This window comes from Balaenoptera ricei, chromosome 7 (genome assembly GCF_028023285.1).
Source record: "Balaenoptera ricei isolate mBalRic1 chromosome 7, mBalRic1.hap2, whole genome shotgun sequence".
In the NCBI taxonomy this organism is placed as follows: Eukaryota; Metazoa; Chordata; class Mammalia; order Artiodactyla; family Balaenopteridae; genus Balaenoptera; species Balaenoptera ricei.
The window spans coordinates 39,440,759-39,461,475 of NC_082645.1; the positions used below are offsets into that span (position 1 = coordinate 39,440,759).

Here is a 20,717-nt window from a genome sequence, read left to right on the forward strand (position 1 = left end):
TCCACTGCTTCCTTGTCTCACCTCCCTCAGAATGCAGGAGGAAGGCCGAGGGATGTCTATCTCATAGTTTGGAAAAGAGTCTTGTTGACAATAACTTCCTGGATCTGATATCTGGAAAAAGAAAATGTATATAGTGCAGTGGGGCATGGAAATTGGGATTAGGTCCACAAGACACCAGGAAATTTATCTCAAACTCACAGCTTGGTTTTCTTGTCTATGATTTTTTTATTTTTTAAACCACGCCGCACAGCTTGTGGGATCTTAGTTCCCTGACCAGGGATCGAACCCAGGCCCACAGCAGTGAAAGTGCTGAGTCCTAACCACTGGACCACCAGGGAATTCCCATCTTGTCTATGATTTTTAATGGGTGGTCTAGAAATTCATTCTGTGCTTTTTCCATTGATTACATATACTAAATATTTTAAAATGTTCAAACAAAAACAATATAGAACTCAACTCACGAACTCTTGGTCCTGCCTATTAATGGCTATTTGGTCAAAGTACTCAGTTTCTCTCATTCTCAGTTTTTGTTATTGTAGATGGCAAAATACCTACCTGCCAATTTGACAGGGTTACTGTGAATATAAAATATAGTAAAGTATGTGAAAATGCTACATAAACTACAAAATGCCACACAATCAAGTTACTTATTTTTAATCAAATAACCTGATTTAAAAATGGGCAAAGAACTTGAATAGACATTTCTCCAAAGAAGATATACAAATGGCCAAGAAGCATGTGAAAGATGCTCAACATCACTAATCATTAAGGAAATGCAAATCAAAACCACAATGAGGTATCCTCTCACACCAGTCAGGAAGGCTATTATTAAAAAAAAAAAAAAGAAGAAGAAAATAAAAAGGGTTAGCAAGGATAGGGAGAAATTGAAACCCTTGTGTACTGTTGGTAGGAATGTATAATGGTATAGCCCCTATGGAAAACAGTACAGAGGTTCCTCAAAAAAATTAAAAATAGAATTACTATATGATCTAGCAATTCCACTTCTGAGTATGTACTCAAAAGAATCGAAAGCAGGGTCTCAAAGAGATATTTACACACCCATGTTCATAGCAGCATTATTCACAATAGCCAAGATGTAGGAGTGACCCAAGTGCTTATTGATGGATGAATGGATAAACAAAATGTGGTATACACATATAATGGAATATTAGTCAGTCTTAAATTTAAAAAAGGAGATTCGGACACATGCTACAACATGGATGAACCTTGAGGACATTATGCTAAGTGAAATGTCAGTCACAAAAAGACAAATACTGTATGATTCCACTTATATGAGGTACCTAGAGTAGTCAAGTTCATAGAAACGGAAAGTAGAATGCTGGCTGCCAGACTGGGGGGAGGGGAAACGGGAGTTGTTAGTTAATGGCCATAGTTTCAGTTTTGTAAGATGAAAAGTTCTGGAGACTGGTTGCACAACAATGTGAATATACTTAGTAATACTGAACTGTACAGTTAAAAAATAATTTTAATTTAATTTTAAACTGCAACTAAAGTAAGTTTAATTTTTAAAAATTAAAAATCAAAACAAAAAATATAGAACTGTATGAAATCCAAGGAAATTTCGGGCTGTTGTTAATTTTCCTGATTGACTTCTCTGTCTGGGAAGATGGTAAAGTTGGATGCTAATATTCTTATTAATTTTGTTAATTTAGTAAAAGGAGGTAACACTTGCTTTACAGATCCTGTATAGTTCTCTACTCAATAGCACTTAATTCATGACCAACACTAGCTATAGGATAGAAAAGGAAAGGTATGTTTATGTCCTGTGGGTGGGGGTGGGGTGGGAGGAAACACTATAAACTTTATGAATTGCAGTAAAATGCAAGGTGAGCAGTGCAAAGAACATGGGTCAATAATATGGACTTTTAAAGATGGTTATGAGATTAAATGTAGGCAAAGGCCATGTCTTCCTTCCTTGACACTCCATCATCAGCTCTCAGATTAGGCACAGAAGATATTCAGTGGTCAGGTACTAAATGAATTCAAAGTGCCTCGTACAGTGCCTGGTAAACGACACAGTGCCTGATAAATGACGTTGTTCCATAAGTGTTAGTTCTGTCCTTCCCCTTCCTCCCTCCCTGCAGCTCCCGCACCCTTCTTCCCTCTTTCTGTGGAATATCACCATAAAGGCTGATACTTTGTGTCCAAGGAGAAAGATTTCTGTCTTAAGAACTCATATGCCTTAATTCTATATCCTATTCTCATCTTGTTTATACGTGTTCAGAAAAGATGTTTAAATATTTTTTCCCCACGCTACTCAGGGGGATCCTAAATATGAGGTGTGATAATAATAAAGCCAATGTTTTAATCCACTCAAACTGTTTAATTTTATAAAAGCATTCTTGTAGTTTCCTTAAATGATAATCATGATAAAAATAATATATCCTTAATAATCAGGACATTTAAGAAACTAGTAGTTTAATTCAAAACATTAACCTCTTTTTAAGTTTATATTTTACCATTCAGACTACCTTTGATTATGAGCTAACAAATACAGTAGGAAATCTGGCAGCCATTTAATTCTGACTCTAGACAAGATACTGCTAGTTTTAATGTTTTTAAGGACAAAAAAAATCACTTATTCTGGATGCTAAAAACTTTATTATAATTTATGCCTAGCCTTATTTATCTTGAAGCATTATAGGAGAGGAATATGACTTCTTTTTTTTTTTTTTAATTTTTTTTTAAAGTTAATTAATTTATTTATTTTTATATTTATTTTTGGCTGTGTTGGGTCTTCGTTTCTGTGCGAGGGCTTTCTCTAGTTGCGGCAAGCGGGGGCCAGTCTTCATCGCGGTACGCGGGCCTCTCACTATCGTGGCCTCTCTTGTTGCGGAGCACAGGCTCCAGACGCGCAGGCTCAGTAGTTGTGGCTCACGGGCCTAGTTGCTCCGCGGCATGTGGGATCTTCCCAGACCACGGCTTGAACCCGTGTCCCCTGCATTGGCAGGCAGATTCTCAACCACTGCACCACCAGGGAAGCCCTGACTTCTTTTTATTCTATATAATTTTACAACTAAAATGAGCATTGCAGATAACCCCCTTAATTTACAGTGAAGACAGTGAGACTGGAGAGGTTGCAGGACTTCTCCAGGTTCACAGAGTAGCTAATGCCAGGGCCAGATGGGAATACAGATCTCCTGACTCCTAAATTAGGGTTCTTCAGACTATATTACTTCACTGTGTTCAATGAAACAGTCCAGGGGAGAAGCAAACAAAACCAGATGACTGGGACTTCCCTGGTGGTCCAGTGGTTAAGACTCCATGCTCCCAATGCAGGGGGCCCAGGCTCCATCCTTGGTCAGGGAACTAGATCCCGCGTGCTGTAACTAAGATCCCGCACGCAGCAACTATGACCTGGAGCAGCCAAATAAATAAATAAATAAAAATTAAAACAAAAAACAAACAAAAAAAACCAGATGACCAGTAAATAGATGGAGAATCGGGGTAGAAAGCAGAGGAAAGGGATGACCACGAATACTGGATCCTCCTTATTTACAAAGACCATTAGTGGGAACTTAAGACGATAGTTGTTCCAATCCTGGGTTTGCTGTAAGTACTTAAAATGCAGCATTTTTTAGTTGGTGGAAACAAACTTGGACGATTGCAGGCTCAGTCCAAGATCTCTGCTTGTCTTCTCTTGACTCCTGGTGACCTCCTTCTATTAACCATGACTGTAGAAACTTAGGTGGCATGATCTGTGTGCTACAATTAAAGGGGCACAGGGACTACAGTGAGACCTCACACTGTTTTGGAACATGACTTGAGGCTTATGAAATTGACAGGATTTTCTTTCTTCTCTTTTCCTTATGGCCCTTCACCCAATCTCCCCATTCCTGCCCACACCTAGAGAAAAAACAAAAAATTACGGGAGGAAGATAGAGCCAAGGGAAAAAAGATGAGAGAATGGGAGAGGAGACAGAGGGAAAGCAAGAGGAAGATGAAAATTAGAGAAAAGAAAAGAGGAAAGAGAAAAGAAAACCAATGGGATGAAGCCATATAAAATACTCTGATGCAGAATCACCTGGTGTATCTGTTAAATGTACATTTCTGGGCCACATTCCAGATCAGCCAAATTGGAATCTATGGGAGTCACATCATTTAAAAGTAAATGAGGGGGCTTCCCTGGTGGTGCAGTGGTTAAGAATCCACCTGCCAATGCAAGGGACACGGGTTCGAGCCCTGGTCTGGGAAGATCCCACATGCCACGGAGCAACTAAGCCCGTGCGCTACAACTACTGAGCCTGCACTCTAGAGCCCGCGAGCCACAACTACTGAAGGCTGTGTGCCACAACTACTGAAGCCCACGCGCCTAGAGCCTGTGCTCTGCAACAAGAGAAGCCACCTCAATGAGAAGCCCGGGCACCGCAACGAAGAGTAGCCCCCGCTCTCAGCAACTAGAGAAAACCCGCGTGCAGCAGCAAAGACCCAATGCAGCCAAAAAAATAAATAAATGAATAAAAATTAAAAAAAAGTAAATGAAAAGCTCTTTGATAAAATAATTACTCTCCTTTTTGTTAATTTGATTTCAAATCTGCAAATCCATTTGTTTCTTTAAAGCTGGCAAAAAAAAGAAGTATTCCATTTATTTGCTTAAAGAGCTTGTCTTTTTTATTCTACACAACTGCTGATAACGTTACTTTACACAAAGAAGTTGGTGTATTTTCACACACATCAAAGCAGCTCAGAGACATAGCACCTTCCATCAAAAGGATGTGCTCTAATGAGAGTAACAGGATAATGTCAAAGCCATCCTCTTCTGCCAGGGGCACTGGAGGTGTGGGTGCAGGAAAATCCACACTCCACGGAAGGTAGTGAGCTCCTTGTCTTTTCTTTTGGGGCCATTTGTTGCAGCGTTTTCTAAATTATAGATCTTTTGTTCATCATTAGGCTTTTGCTTATTTGCACTTGGCTAAAGTCAGAATATTGCCTGCCATGTTAGCAGTCCATTGAAAGGTCCCATCACATGTTGTCTGCAGGATCAAATCTGTTTCCACTGTGTCCATGGTCAAATTTTTGTATGGCAGAACCTGCTGTGCTAAACGACCCTGTGCAGGGTGTCTACACCTGAGTGCACGTGTGGATTTGGTTATTTTATGACACGTCCCCATCAAGGTGTTCCTGCAGGGATGGTAGCTGAAGTCCAGAAGCATGCAAGTTGCCTGGTATATTAGTCACGGCCATGTTAGGAATACATATTTAAAGGACCTGCTGTGTCGTGATCATGTTGTGTAATCATATCGAACGGTGCCTACTGGGTAAGTGATCACGTTGTGTATCCGTATCTAGCTGGGCCTGCTGTGATAGTGATCACGTTGTGTATAATTGCACAGCCGCCCTGGGAATTTATTGCTATAGATCAAGCAACAGGACAGAGGGGAAGTCAATAATTTTGCCTGCTCTGGGCTGTTAACTGTACTATTGAGAGCAAGCACAACTTCTAGGGTGGGAAAGGAATCTTCGGTTTTCCGATGGAAACAAAGTTGACATTCTCTATTCTAAGTATTTTGGGGGCTATTCCCGCTCTTCTTACTATTTCATATAATGGCAAATTATTTCTAATTAGAATAAGGTGACTCTAAAAGTGATGAATTCTGTACAGACTGCAGGCTATATTAAAAGTAACAAAGTCAAGCTTGAATATTCTCCATCTTATTCAAATAAAATGCCTTCAGAGCTGCTCATAAATTTGTAAAAATAATGAAGAAGAAATATCTTGTCAGAGAACACAGTGCAGAGAAGGATGTTATTGTTCTTTTTGGCTAAACTCTCATCTGAAGAATTTTCTCATCGCTCAGGAGTCAGGAAAGGTGGGTAAAATTAAGGTTACCTGTCTTATGTTCCAATATTTTCTTCTTAATTAAGTTATATCAATGGATCATAAAGAGGAGAGAAGGTGAGTAAGCGATGGGACTGGCTTAAAAGCACGTAGTAAGCAGTATACATACCCCCAAATCAGTGTGATCCTTCAAAGTGGAGACTTGGATAAGTTTACTGCATTTATGGAACTCTTCTTTTGGAAAAAGGCCTTCAGAGATAGTTTACAAATCATGCAAGCAGACCAGTATCATTACCTCCTTCCTCTGTGACCAAAACAAAAACAAAAACAAACTACTCTAATGGCTTGCTCACTTTTAGTCACCAGGTTTGACTCTGAGGAACGTCTGGCTCTTTACAAAGCCAAGGCAGGGCATACATCAGGGTGGATGTGTTCCAACAGATTTGTTGAAAACAATCAGACAAACTTTATTTTCAAACATCATTTGCAAATTCTTTTAGAAGTCCTCCCGGGACGTTAGAACCCCTGCTGATATCCTTTAAAATCTCACTCGTGAAGGTGGTAGCATTTATTTTCCAGGGGAACATAAACTCAGCCACAAGAGAGCTCATGATTATGATATGAGATTTTTCATGGGTAAGTAGCCTATCTCTGTCTGATTTTGAGCAGGAAATAACTGTGTTGCTGTTTAGACAGACACTTGAACTTTTAAAAATTAGCTTCAGAATTTCCTAAAATAGGAAGCAAATGGAAGCAGGGAAGAGAAGGAGGGAAGGAGGGTAAGAAAAAAGAAGGAAGGAAAGGCAGATCCTTCCCCTCAAATCTGGGTCTTAAGGCCACATGATAAATAGTTATTGAAGAGAACTTTTGGAAAATGAAAAATAAACTGAAATTTTCAGAGGGTTTGGTTAAGTATGTAGCTATAAATATCTCCATCCTTAGTAAACATAAGATCTTCTCACTTTGAAGGATCTAATGTTATGTCTTTGGCAGGGCCCTATGGCTGTGATGATTTGAATAATAGTTCTGCATGCCTGGGACCCAAACAGGGCCAGGGAATGAGGTGTTTTGGGGGGTGGGAGGAATGTTCTGTTTAGTTTAGTTTTAAGTTAAAGAGTTTAAAGTAAAACATAAGCCAGAGTAGAAATGCAGGGTTTCATCTTATATGTGTTACAGTTCTAATTGTATCTAATTTTAACCACCTCAAGCCATGGAAATAAAAAGGCAGAGGGCAGAGAAAAGAAATAGTAGTTTTAATGTTGATTGGGCCTCTACTATTTGCCAGGCATTGTGTTAGCCAATTTGTACCACGTTGTCTCATTTAGTTCTCATGAGGAGCCTATGAGATAGGCACATTAGATCCATTTCACAAGTAAACTCACAGAGGTTAAGCAATATAACAAGAGTTGTAGAATACATGGAGACAAGCTTGGTCTCTCTCCCAAGCCCAAGTGCTCCCTTATCTGACTTTAATTTTTTAGAAGGAGTTTTTAAATTCATCTATCTAGAATTACTATTATTATTATTTACTCAGTACAGAGGGGTTTATGAAGTGAGAAGTAAGAATTTTTCTCTACCACCACCCCTTTCCCTGCAATCTCATTTCCCTCACTAGGGGGAATATTTCGGTAGAATAGTCCAGGCTTGTCTCTGCCTAAAATAGGTTTCAAATGTTGTTTTCTTTGGTTAAGCACTCAGGCACATTTTAAACAGCTGGAGCTATTGTATATATGGGTTGAAAAACTATTCAGGCCATTTCATCCCCATGAAATAGAGAAGTAGTAGGAGAAAGGACCAAGAAGGTCAGTAGAGTGTTCAAGCAGCAAACTCTGGACCAAGCTATAGCTGCCCCCAAACTTAGTGGAGGGCATCCACGTGGTGGGGGAAATCGGCCTTCAAACTGATGTCCATTTCCACAGTCCCTTTGTCCATGGAGTCCCGTTAAGTTATCCTAAAGTGCCAGGGTCATCTGTAGGCACGGGCCTGTGTCCCAGCCCTAGACGGGAATGACCACTGCTGCAAAGGACTGCGGGAGCGGGTAAGTGTGGAAGATGGGGAACTTGGTACAAAAGCATCTACACACAAAGCTAGAAAACAAAGCTGGCAAACAACAGCTATTGCCACCAACTAGAGGACAACCTTCATGTGGATGCAGCGTGCAGGAGCACCCTTTCTCCACCCCACCTTCCCATGCCATCTAACCTGAGAGAGCAATGCACATCTTGTTTATGCAAAGGCAAAATTACTTCTAGGCCCAGCTAGTGGATGCACCCTTAGCTCACTGCAAGAGAAGGAGGGACAGCTTTCTGTCCCTTTCTGGCACTGGTCCTTGTTAAGCTCCTTTCTTTTCAGAAAAGGACGTTAACGCTGTCCTCCACAGCACAGTCATTTAAGGCTGCCTTTAATTGGGCACTTAGAAGAGCCACACTTCAGGCGGTTGCAATAGAGCCACAATTTTGAGCTCTCAGTCAGAGTTTATCAGGACACAGCTGAGAGAAAAACACTATTCAGGGAGAATTGCTTGAAGAGTCCATTCATGCTCCAGAATCTGCATGGGGTGTGGCTCTTGGCCTCAGACATCCAGGTCCATTTTAACCCTCGCAGGATTGTTTATGCTGGATTGCATATAATGCCATCAGTTTATATGGAAATAGCCAGAGGATGCTCCCTTTTGTGTCTATTATAAGGATACTGTTAAGGTGTCTTTCATAGCACCTAGTTGCTCTATTTACTCTTGGATATTCTGATTAGGATCAGGAATAATTGTAAATCTTCTGAGCAATCATTTTATCTAATGGACATTGTGATCTGTGAAGCTGACAAGGTTTCCTATTTTCACACAGCTATGAAACGCCACATTACTAGCAAACTTACAGCCCAAATGTTATCCTAGCATTTTAGCTACTCTCAAAACCCACCTGAAATCCCTTCTGAAACAAGGTGAGGGGTGTAGGTGAGCCAGTAAATATCTAGGTAACTAGTGTATTTTATTTCAATGGTTTCTGTTTCTTTCTCTGCCAAAGTCACCATTAGTAGCTGATGAAAGACAAGCAGACCTGTTTTCTAATTTGGAGACAAAGTTGTTTTCCTTTCTGCCTCCTAACAAGTCACTCTGGAGTTCAGAGGTCTCTCAATATGCTGATACCAGGCCCTTTTCTTAGGAAACAGGCCACTTTGTTCTTGGGAACACAAAGATAAGGTCAACAAGGTGCGGCTATTACTAAATCAATTACCAATTATCTTTAATTCAGGATTCCAACTGCATATTCCATTCACAAATCTGTGTTTATAAACATCAGTCTTTTGGTGGTGGGAGAGAGAAAAAAATAGGTAAGGGAAGCCACATTTAGAATAGCAACCCAAGGTTCCTAACAATGGACGCCTCTCATCTAACACTTTGGACCCCAGAGAGCTTGGTGCTCTGAGCCTGGTTTACTTGTCTGAGATGTGCCAGCACATCAGTGAAACTGAACTGCCCTCACAGGGAGAGAGAAACCACCTTCCAAGTTACTTTTCAGAGATGCATGAGGAGAAAAGGATGCGCTGGTGGAGGAGGCCAGGGAAGGCAACTGAGAAGAATGGATGTTACAGGAGACCTAAACCAACAGGAGATGTGCACCTGCAGCCCCAAAGCCCCAGATTCTCCGCTCCAACTCTCTACTGAAAATAACATGAAAGGTCCAGCCTGTTCCATGAATGTAACATGGCTTCAGCTGAACGGCAGTTGTGCTGAATTTAAAGTGTGGAATTTCCCAAGGGCAAGGTAGGTGGATTGAGAAGGAGCCTATTTTACCTCCTGTGGACTTGCTCCAACAATTATTTCTCTGTTTCAAACTCAGCACTTTATTAAAATAAGTAGGATCATAATCATCACCTCCATAGAACCTAGTGCCTCTCAGAAATCCAGAGTCCTGAAGTTAAATCTACATAGCTTACTTGCTGTTTGGACACAGATAACTGTCCTCGTCAGATTCATTAGCTCTGTCACAAGAGCTTTACTGATTTCTGGTATCTCCATCCAGAAGCTTGAGTGAGCAGCATCAATCTATTCCATGTGTGGGGTATTGGGTGTGTTTTCCGGTCAGGATGGGGCAACAAATGAGACAGGCTGTCGGCGTGATTCAAAATTGAGTGTTGTGCACCCTCTGGAGCTATGTGTTTCCAAATCTGTTTCCTCCAATTACATCTGTCTCATTTTTCCTTGGTTAATAAAATACAAAGCTTATGGGCTGATTATTTTTGAGTCTGTCTGGACCCTTTGTGGAACTGGGGAAGTAAATCGTCAGCTTATACACAAGGTGGCACCCTGTGATTCCAGCCAGGTCTGAGAGGAGCGTTGCTGCTAAGAGACAGAAGCGCAGCCGCCAATTTTTATTTAGCATCTGGTTTTCCCACTGTGGGGAATATAAAGGTGGAAGTAGATGTTTGGCATATCACCTCTGAGCGCAGCCTCTGTCCCCATGTCTCAAAGATTCAGAGTTGCCTCAGTAAAAGGGCACTGGAACCAGGGAGCTGATTCCAGTTGATGGTAATGAATGCAGACCCCACATTCAGATTACATATGGAAAACAAGGAAGCTTTATTGGTACTGGGCTCATTCCTGGGAACATAAGGGGGAGGGGTGGGGATGCAGTTCACATACCAACCCAATTAACTTTCAATTGGGTTTGCTGAAATAAGGAGCCAATTAGAAAGAACGTGACATTTACAAAACTCTGGAGTAGTTGAATAGCAACTGTGTTTACTAGTTTTAAGGTTCCTTTCAAAAAGTAATTTGTTCATTATTTCGAAGCTGCCTGCCCTGATCGTAGTACCGGGAAGTGGAAACTGGAATATAAGTTCAGTTCTTACAGTTACTTGACCTTCTTTCTAATTTAGAGTACATTTAGAAGTAGTTTTATTTCGATATAGCTTTAAAACTATTTCTGATTCTTGGGTGTTTATATATTACACTTGCTTGGCCAAATGCATGTCCTTTGGAATTGGTCCAGAGAATATTTGAAGTGGACTGATTTTAGAATGACTATATTCAGTGCACTGTACGTGGAAACTAAAATAGACTATTAGGCTGCACAATCATTTGAAACAGGTTTTGATAAAGACATTTTATAACAGGCTGTACTTCAAAAGTTGAAGAATATTTTCTGTTTTTAGCACTAACAAGTGTATGGGTATTCAACAAACAGATTAGAAATAAACTTTATGAAAAATAATATTTGTATACAAATAAAAGCTACTTTCCAAATGTGAAACAGAGGCATTCTGGTTTGGGCACTGAATTTGAAGCCAAGAAAACACAGGCTGTGTCTCACTTGAAAAGTGTATTGTGTTATTTGCCTCAAACTGTTTTATTCCCAGCTCTATAATCATTGCCTACAGGGCAAGAGGAAAATGGAGATTTGGGGGAAAACATCTGCTACATGGTCAAAGAAAAAGAACAAAACAACAACTACTACAGCAAAAACCCATTCCTGTAATAGAATTTCAGGTTTCACAAAAGTTTCTTTGAATGGCTTTAATTGGTTCTAAAATTCCTAGGTCCAAAAGGAGGAAGCTGAAGAGCCAGTTAGGCCATAAGAGCAGATATAGGCAGCAATGGCTAGGTCAGGTGACAGGCTAATAAGATATGTGAATTCCAAGTGGGAGTGGAATGGGGTCAGTATCACTGAATTTTTTCAGGGAATATCAGTCAACAACTATATAGTAGGTGCCGGCTATGCGTGAGGCATAGAACTGGGGATACAGTGACTAACAGAGCAGATGTTGGTCCTACCCTCCTTGAGGCTATTGCATCCTTAGGCTCTGGGTTATGCACTCTATTAGCCATTGGTGGACGGTCTCAGTAATTTGGATCAGCAAGTTTAGAATGTTGAATGCTCAATAAACTGAAGAGCTTGGATAACAGGGTGGCATTGCTGAGAAAACAAGAGTTTTGGAGTCAGGCTAGACCTGGATTTGAACCTACTTCTTCAAGTTTATTATTGTTGAAACTTGGCAAACTGTCTGAGCCTCAGTTTCCTTATTAGTAAAATTGTAATTATAATTTCTTCACAGGGCTATAATGAGAATTAAGTGGGATTCTATTAAAATACAATTAATTGAGATAATAGATACATAGTACCCCTAGAGTGGCTGGTATATTATAGACACTCAGTATTTTCTTTCTTGAGAGAGAGTAGCAATAAATATAGGGAACAGAAGAAAGCTATTATTTCTGAACCTGAGAAGTGCCAGATAAAAGCCCTGGATGACTCATTTCTTCAACCATTGCTTCCCCCCACCCCTCTCAGGCTTGAATCCAGGGCTGACCCCCTCCCAACAACATCTTGTTCTTCCTTGCAGAGAACTGGAACTGTTCCAGAGGGTAGCACTCGGATCAGGACATGCCCATACGCTTGAGGAAGGTATTGCTTACAAGAAGTGAGTCACTGCACCTCCATTCTTTAGATGGAAAACACTCAAGCCCCACTAAACAGTGCCTGAATTTCTTGCTGGGCCAAAGGGGTTAGACTATGCCATGAAGTCTATACCCACCATTTTGCCCTCAAAGGGGGAGGTGGAGAGAAAAGGGAGGAGGACAGGGAGGGAAAAGATAGAAGGGAAGAAGTAGATGAGGAAGTGGAGGAAGAGATGGAGTTTTGATGTCCCATAGAAATGACAGTAGGAGTAGGTTTTTTTCTATTCTGGATGTCAGCAAACCATCTACTTTTCCCTGAGCTAGGCAAAATACTTATCAATTATTAGAAAACGGCAAAATGTGTTACACTCTTCCTAGGGATTCTGTAGGAAAACTGTAATGCTTAAAGTCTAACCAAGGAACTCAGCTAAACGAGGTTGATGTCAACAATAGGTGGTACTTATTTGAGTTAACTGGATTTTCTCTCCTCTTTAGAACTTTCTCTAACCGGTTCAGGCTAAAGAAGTCTCCTTTCTCTGAACTCTCGCGGCAGTTATGGCCTGAACGACTCATTTGGTAATCAATCATGTTCTACTGCCTTGTGTTATCGCCTATATAGTTTTCTCCAAGTGATAAACTTTTTTTCTTTTTTTGCCGTCATTTATCTTTACGGCTGCCCTGTTCTTCAACTATTTAAATCTCTTGCTGTTAATCATCTGTCCAACCTTTCTGTCATCCCATCAATGTGAAAGCTGCACAGGGAAGGAACTATGTATCTCACACTTCTTTGTGTCTTCCACAGCACCAATATTTTACACAGATCGGCCACGTTGGAAATGTGTGCTGCCTTGGTTAAATGTTATAAGCTTAATTTTTAAGAACTCTAATATTTTTGAAATCAGGAGTATCTATCATCCACTAAAGAATTCTATGAAGTTTGGGTGACAGGTTCAAGTGCACTTGTTGCATCTGGCAGCCTCAAACGTTTTTCCTCATTGCCATTAGCAACCTCCCGGCGAAAGCGAGGATGCCTTACCTTGGAGAGCTCTTTCGGTCAGGTACTAAAGAGAGGATGCGGGGAAGAGGGCTGGGACTGCGTAAGCGTTTTCCCGGCGGGAGAGACCCGGCAGGTCTGCGCGCCTCGGAGTGGGCAGAAGGAACGGACCTTTCGCACCTCTCAGGGATGTGCGAATTGGAGGATGCGAATTAGCCGGCGCTCGGGGCGCCTTGGAGATAAGCTCTTTATAACTAGAGGCTCGGTGGGGCAGTTGTGGCTCCGGTTGACATTTTCCTTTCGCGCTCACAGACTTCTGCACGTTCGCGCTGCTCAGCGCGGCTGTGTTTTGCCCGGCTCCGTCCTCCGGGACACCCAGCGAGCAGGGTGTCGGGGCCGCGGAGGCAGAGGCGCACGCTCGGGGGCGCGGGTTAACTTGCGCACCTGGCACCTGCCACACGGCGAGAGCGCGGGCTGCCGAGCGGAGCGCCGCCACCGCCCCCTCACCCGGAGCGGCCCGAGGCTGAGCACGCTCCCGCGGGCCGGCCGCGCCGCGGAGAGAGTGGGTGGGCAGGCGAGGGAGGGGAAGGGAGAGGAAGGAGGGAGGGAGGGAGGGAGAGGGCGAAGCGCGTCCCCGCGGCGGGGGCGCGCTCTCGCGCGGGCTGCCGGGATCGCTCGCCGCCGCTGTGGTAATGTCCGCCATGTTGGCCATGGCGCAGGGAGCGGATCGGGCGGGCGAGCGGCGGATCTAGTGTGTGGAAGCGGCCGCGGGCGGCGGGGGGCTGTTTTCGGGCGGGGTGGGCGCCCATGCTGTGGCCGGGGGCAGTGAGGAGGAGGAGGAGGAGCGGGCCGGCCGCGCTGCACTGAGGAAGGAGGTGGAGGAGGCGGCGGGAGTCCTCCCCCCCTCCCCTCCCGCCCCGCCGCCGCCGCCCGGGCTGTTCCTGTAAGGCGGGGAGACAATGAGTAAACTCTCCTTCCGAGCGCGGGCGCTGGACGCCGCCAAACCGCTGCCTATCTACCGCGGCAAGGACATGCCTGATCTCAACGACTGCGTCTCCATCAACCGGGCCGTGCCCCAGATGCCCACCGGGATGGAGAAGGAGGAGGAATCGGTAGGGACTCGAGTGTTTATTACCCCCCCTTCCCTCCTCCCCCCTCCCCTTTGTCAGTCGGGCTTCGCCATTCACAGAGCGCTTTACGCTCGCTGGAGGGCGCCGCAGCCGCTCTAACGCATGGGACCCTACGCCGGCGGAGTAGCGTAAACCCTCTCGGCCGGCGCAGCGCCCGCCCGCGGCCGCCATGTTGTTGCGTCCCAGTGTTGTGATTAGCTCGCAGCGCCGCTTACGCTGCCGTAAGGGGGCCTTGCCGTAAGCGGCGGCCCGGAATGGCGCAGGGGATGTTCTGGCCGCACTTGGCGTACGGCCTCTGTTTACCTTTTTTTTTCTTCCCCCGGCGCGGGATGCGAGGGATCCTTTAGCTAGGGAAGATTTCCCCCCCCCCACTTTTAGATTTAGTTTTGCATTGGGTTCTCTTTGAAATGACTTAACGGAAAGTAAAGCGCTTTCAAAACAGACATCATCTTCCTTCTAGCAAGGTGATCCTCGCTCCCCGGCCCGCGTTGGTGCAGTGGGATGGAGGTGGTGCAGCACTGCGGCGGGGGAGGGCGGGGGCCGCCACTACCAGCAGGATGTAGCGCTAGAAAGCCGCTGATCGGCTAGCTCCGCGGAGCGGAGCGAGTCCGTTCGGCCTGCCTAGCCGGGACGGCGCCCGCTCAGTGCGCGGCGTTAGAAAGGGACCGGGGATGTTCAGCTGCGAGCCGCCGGCGCTGCGCTGTCCTCGCGCCGCGTTCCGGAGAATTGTCATGTGTGTGTGTGGGGGGGGTGTCTTTTAGAAGTTGAGGATCTACTGCATCGAAATTGACAGCTGCATTTTTTATAACAACAGCGGTTTAGGGCAAAAATGCTTTTTCCCCCTGATGAGTTAAATTTTGGATACGGTTGAATTTCACCTGGCTTGACAATGTTTATGACTCTGGAGTGGTGTTACTTGCGTGCGAAGTTCATAGTAACTGCAACCTCAAGAATTTCTTCAATGAACCTGTGGTCCCGCCTTATTGTCAACCCCGGGTGTGCGTGGATTGGTTCTCTTGCTTCTGAGACTGTCAAAAGAAGGCCTGAGGTTTCTGTGATTGGTTTTCTCTTTTGACTATTAATATTGCAGGAAATGCTTCTATGCTTTTGATTGGCTGCTCGAGTTGTGACCTCATTATATTACCCTGTTAATACTACTTTCCGCTGTGATTGAATCACGTTTCTCGGTGTTTGTTTTTGAAAGCCTTGCACTTGCCGTAGAAAAAGTATGTGCTCAATATCAGATAACATTCAACTTTTTAAAAAGTAAGCAAGATGAAAACCCAACATTTATGCTGAAGTTTTAGAGCTAAGTCAAATGTGAAAATTCTTTGTTTTTAAATAAAATTTATTTCTAGCTTAGCTCAATTTTCCATGGGAAAGATAATTAAAATAAGGAATAGTATGTACGAGAATTAATTTAATTGAGCCTTAAAAAACACAACTTGGGATTCCACAAAGTTACATTTCTATTAATGTTATTTCCCAAAAAGAAAGGTGGCTAATGAGTCTTTTTAAAAAAATTATTTTATTTATTTATTTTTGGCTTATTTAATTTAATTAATTTATTTATTTGTTGGGTCTTCGTTGCTGCACGCCGGCTTTCTCTAGTTGCCGTGCGCGGGCTTCTCATTGCAATGGCTTCTCTTGTTGCGGAGCACGGGCTCTAGGCGTGTGGGCTTCAGTAGTTTTGGCACACAGGCTCAGTAGTTGTGGCTCGCGGGCTCTAGAGCGCAGGCTCAGTAGTTGTGGCGCACGGGCGTAGTTGCTCCGCGGCATGTGGGATCTTCCTGGACCAGGGATCAAACCCGTGTCCCCTGCATTGGCAGGCATATTCTTATCCACTTCGCCACCAGGGAAGCTCATGAGTCTTAAAGTATCAATATTGTATGTAATTACTTGGACCCTATTATTTTGGTTTGGGAAGAACTTGAATCAAGAAACTTGTTCTAGAATGAATAGTTAGCCCCTGGAAGATATATTACTTTTTGCAAACAGTGATCAGCAATGTACTTATTTATTGCTTTAGGTCCTTGGTCACATAGGTCTTGGTATTTTATCTTAATTTAGAAGAAAACTTGCAATTTAGTTCCTGTTTTAATGATGCGTTAAAAATAAATGCTTACGCATAACACAGGGAGATCAGCTCGGTGCTTTGTGACCACCTAGAGGGGTGGGATAGGGAGGGTGGGAGGGAGGGAGATGCAAAAGGGAAGAGATATGGGAACATATGTATAACTGATTCACTTTGTTATAAAGCAGAAACTAACACACCATTGTAAAGCAATTATACTCCAATAAAGATGTTTCAAAAATAAATAAATAAATGCTTAACCCCCTTACAATTTTGTACTATAATACTAACCTTTTCCGTAAAACTTGTGATTTTCAATCTAGAGCATGGGTGCTAATTTTTATTATTTTCAGTAGCCTGCTTCAACTGCTCAATTTTAGGTAAGAAGAAATCCAAATTCTGATAGAACTGGAGTTGAAACTCAGGACTTCTGACTCTTTGTCCTGTCTTTTCTGCCTCTTTAATGTTACAAGTGAAGGTTCTTAAAACCAAAACTAAACAAACTCTGACAGTTAAGACTTATAGTCTAGAGTCTTTTGCTTTCCATAATGTCCAGTTGGGGTCTTTTTTTTTTTTCTTTTTTAGTAGTGCATTGCCTTAACCACTCGGCCACCTTGTCCCATTCTTTTTCTTTTTTAAAGTAACATATAGGTCAGAGGACTTGTGCTTTAATGAGTAACAGCCAATTCAGTTGTTCTGGTCTTATTTATAGGACTTATTAAACACAATTATTTGTTCTCTATATATTCTGCCTTGATAAACAGTTCTAACTAAGCAGCAGTAAAATATAAATTTCATGAATGTGTCATTTGAGTTGTGTTTCAATTTAACTTCCATTATCAAAATATTCTAATTAGTTTCCTTTGTAAGTATATTCTTTTTAATCACATAACTTGTTAAAAAAACAACGACAAAAACCTTGGCTTATGGGTTTATAGTTGTTGCTTGGCATTTCTAAATCATCCACAATATGTCCTCGTCCTGCTTGGTTGGCAGAATAATTTGACTTCACTTTATGGGCCTCATGGATCCACCGCCCCCATCTCCCTATCCCCACACCCCGGCCATAAAATGAAGGACTGTCTCTGTGTAGCTATTGGACTATTATTAGGCTTTGTTTATGTAGTCATTAACTCAGTTTTGAGTTACATTTTTATAATACCTAGGTGAGGTGGTCTAGGTGTCCTTTGGCACTGGAGCACTCTGTCATTGCTGGCCATATCATTCTCTTAGTTCTTCTCTTTTGGACATGAAGGCATACTTCTTTTCTTTCCTTTCCTTATTTTCATTGTATTTGCCTAAGGTCTGCCAGTTGGCATCCTCTTATAACTCAGTTTCTCTGGTGCTCCTCATGGCACTTGGTCTAGGTCAGATACTTAAGAGTTACCTAGAATCTAAACAACCAGAAAGATCAGGTGATTGGTATTCTGCTACCTCCCCAGGAGTGTTGTATAGTGATAGCTGATGATTTTAATAATATCTACCATTTTTTGAACACTTGTTGAGCTGCAGGTAGTGTGCTAAGAACTTTACATATGTTATTCCATTTAATCCTCTTTCAAATCAACTTTTTGAGGTATAATCTGTATAAAATAAAACAGACCGATTTAAAGCATAGGGTTTAATGAGTTCTGACAAATGTGTACACCCATGGAAACATCATCACAGTCAAGATATAGGAACATATCAAATACCCTAAAAGTTCCCTTTTGCTTCTTTGCAAGTCTGTCCCTCCAGTAGTTCTAAGCCTCCTTTCACTACAGATTAGTTTTGTCTTTTTTAGAATTTCATATAAATGGAATCATACACACTTTTTTATGTCTGGCTTGTTTTGCTTAGTGTGATGCATTAAAGATTCATTCCTGTTGGGTATATTAGTCTATATACTGAATGCTGAATAACATTTCAGTGAATTGATATACTATAATATATTCATCCATCCGTCTGTTGTTGGATGTTTGAGTTATTTCTAGTTTTTGGTTTTCATTTAATCTTTGTAACAGCCCTAAAGTTCTCACTGCTGGTAACTGGCAGGGCTAGAATTCAAACTCTTGTCCTTTAATGTAACAAAAACCCATTCTCATAACCACGGTGCTTCGTATTGACTTCTTACAGAACCCCGAATTATCTTCTGAACTGTTAATTAAGTTCATTTTAGTTTTTGTGAGTAATTTTTACTTTTTATAATTATGGAAACTTTAAAAAGCGATATTGATTTTATTGGAATATTAAATTATTAAGAAGTGTAGTTTTTATCACTTAACTGTGTCTGACTTTTGCTCTAGGCCTTTCAGATTTTTTGTCTTTTTTTTTTCTTAGAAGTCTATTAACTTTGCTTCTCCGTATATTGGCATCATTATGTTTGAGTGTTTATGGTATCTTAAGTATGTAAGAAATTTGTGGCAAACTATCCTATTTTATTTTTTAGATTTTCTCCTAATAGAATGTAATCTCTGTAAGGGCAAGGATCTTTGCATGTTTTGTTCATTAATATACTCCAGTTGCCCAGAACTGTGCCTTAACACGTAACATATGCTTGATAAATGTTTGTTGAGTGTTGGATGAGCTTCTGCTTCTATACCAAGAGCTATGTTTTTGTGAAACTCTAGCTCTGTGTATGTGTGTATGTGTATAATTCATTAGCAGAATTTGGTAAATTATTCTTCCAGATACTCTTTTTGGTTTCTTACTTTGGAACTATGTATACCTAAATACTAAATCTTTTTATTTCCCCTTGAGTCAGAGGCCTCTTTAAATGCAGAATTTCTTACGCAGAGTATGGCTGCAGTATTGGTCTTTATCTTGCATTAATTATTCCTCTCATAGGTGTATGTAGCTTTGTGTAAAATACCTCCTCACATTAGAGTGAGCCAAAATCTACATGAAGTATGTGATTCCGCTTGTTTTTAAAGTAAAAGACCATGATTGATTTGGATTGCCATTTCTCTGCTCATGTTAGTTGCCTGATTTTTGTCATTATCTTAATATTTTAAGTGATAGGGTCAGAATATATTCAGTCTTTCTACCATTTCAGAGTTATCTTTGGTACTAATATATTTCATGTTTCATAATAGAAGGGTTCTAGGATATAAAATACAATTTTGTAGATTGATATTGTAAAAACATTACCCATTTATTATTTCATCAAAAGCAAATACTGGCCAGGTATCGTATAAGGGCCAGGCTTTATCTAAATAAGATATTGGAAAACTCTTTAAAGGGGTTTGAATATCAAAAGTATTGTAAAGCTGTGTGTTGAAGTGTTGTTAGGATTAAAAGCATACAGTACAGATCTTGACTTCAGGGAACTTAAATGAGTCATTAGGGACTTAAATGAGTCATTGGGGTCAAAAACATATCTTGAAAGTTAGCAAAAAACTACCAGGTTAAGTCAACCTGACAGACATTTAAAAGAGCATTAGAAAAAGTTAGATGTCAACATAGTTGATAGGAATAAGAGTAAACTGTTGCCGGAATGTATAGAGAAGTCTTCTTGGAAAGAAAGTTAGTAATTTGGGCTTTCAGGTTTGATTTTATAGTGTATGTTGAAGCAAATACTTGAGTACAGGAATATTTAATGCAGGTTCTATGGATGTTAAGTAGACTAAAGGAAGGTTCTAACGTGTTATATTTTTAATCTATCCTTGTTTATTCTTTTTCCCCTGCTGATAGAAACTTCAGGATGGTAACACTGTTATTTCTGAGCACATTATTCTCTTAGCTCTTTCTCCTTTATTTGGACATGCAGATGGCTTTCACTTCTTTTCTTCCCCTTCCTTTGTTCCCTGCTATATCTTCAGCACTAGAAACTGTTTAGAACATAGACAGCACTATGTAAATATTTGGTGAATGAATGAATAAAAGTTGGGATGGAGATTAGATTTTTGAAAGAGGAGAATTATACCAGATTTTAGACAGTTTTAAATGTTAGGTCCAGGACTTTGTAGGAAGGTGTAGAACAAAGTATTGAGGTGTAAGTATGAAGTCTGTTTCTAGTTTTGGTTTTCTGTCCTTGAGTGGCCATACGATCTGGGAAAGCTTGCCTACCTTCTCTGAGCCTCACGTCGATCATCACTACCATCACAGGTACCATTTATTGAGTGTATGTTAGTGAGTGTGTTGAGCATGTGCCAGGCACTTTATTAAACTCAGTAGGTGATTTAGAGCTCATTATAATGGTAGGATGATTTAGAGCTCATTATAATGGTAGGATGTGTAGATGCTATTATCTCTTTTCCAGAAGAAGAAACTGAAGCTTTAGAAATTAAGCAACTTGCCCAAGGTCACCCCTACCTATACCAGAACATGGGAGAGCCAGTATT

The 20,717-nt window shown here is 41.6% G+C and overlaps 1 protein-coding gene and 1 non-coding gene across 3 annotated transcripts in view; one reads left to right on the forward strand and one right to left on the reverse strand.

The window, feature by feature from the left end:
• Positions 1-265: 265 nt before the first annotated feature.
• TRNAE-UUC (transfer RNA glutamic acid (anticodon UUC)) lies at positions 266-338 on the reverse strand. The gene has a single exon. It is a non-coding gene; the product is annotated as a tRNA-Glu (tRNA).
• Positions 339-13,863: 13,525 nt separating this feature from the next.
• Positions 13,864-20,717, forward strand: part of EPC2 (enhancer of polycomb homolog 2) — a 105,331-nt gene continuing 98,477 nt past the window's right edge. For both annotated transcript variants that reach the window (XM_059927814.1, XM_059927815.1), the window contains exon 1: positions 13,864-14,303. In XM_059927814.1, the coding sequence (XP_059783797.1) occupies positions 14,151-14,303 (153 nt within the window). In that variant the 5' untranslated portion in view covers positions 13,864-14,150. The remainder of the gene's footprint in view (positions 14,304-20,717) is intronic.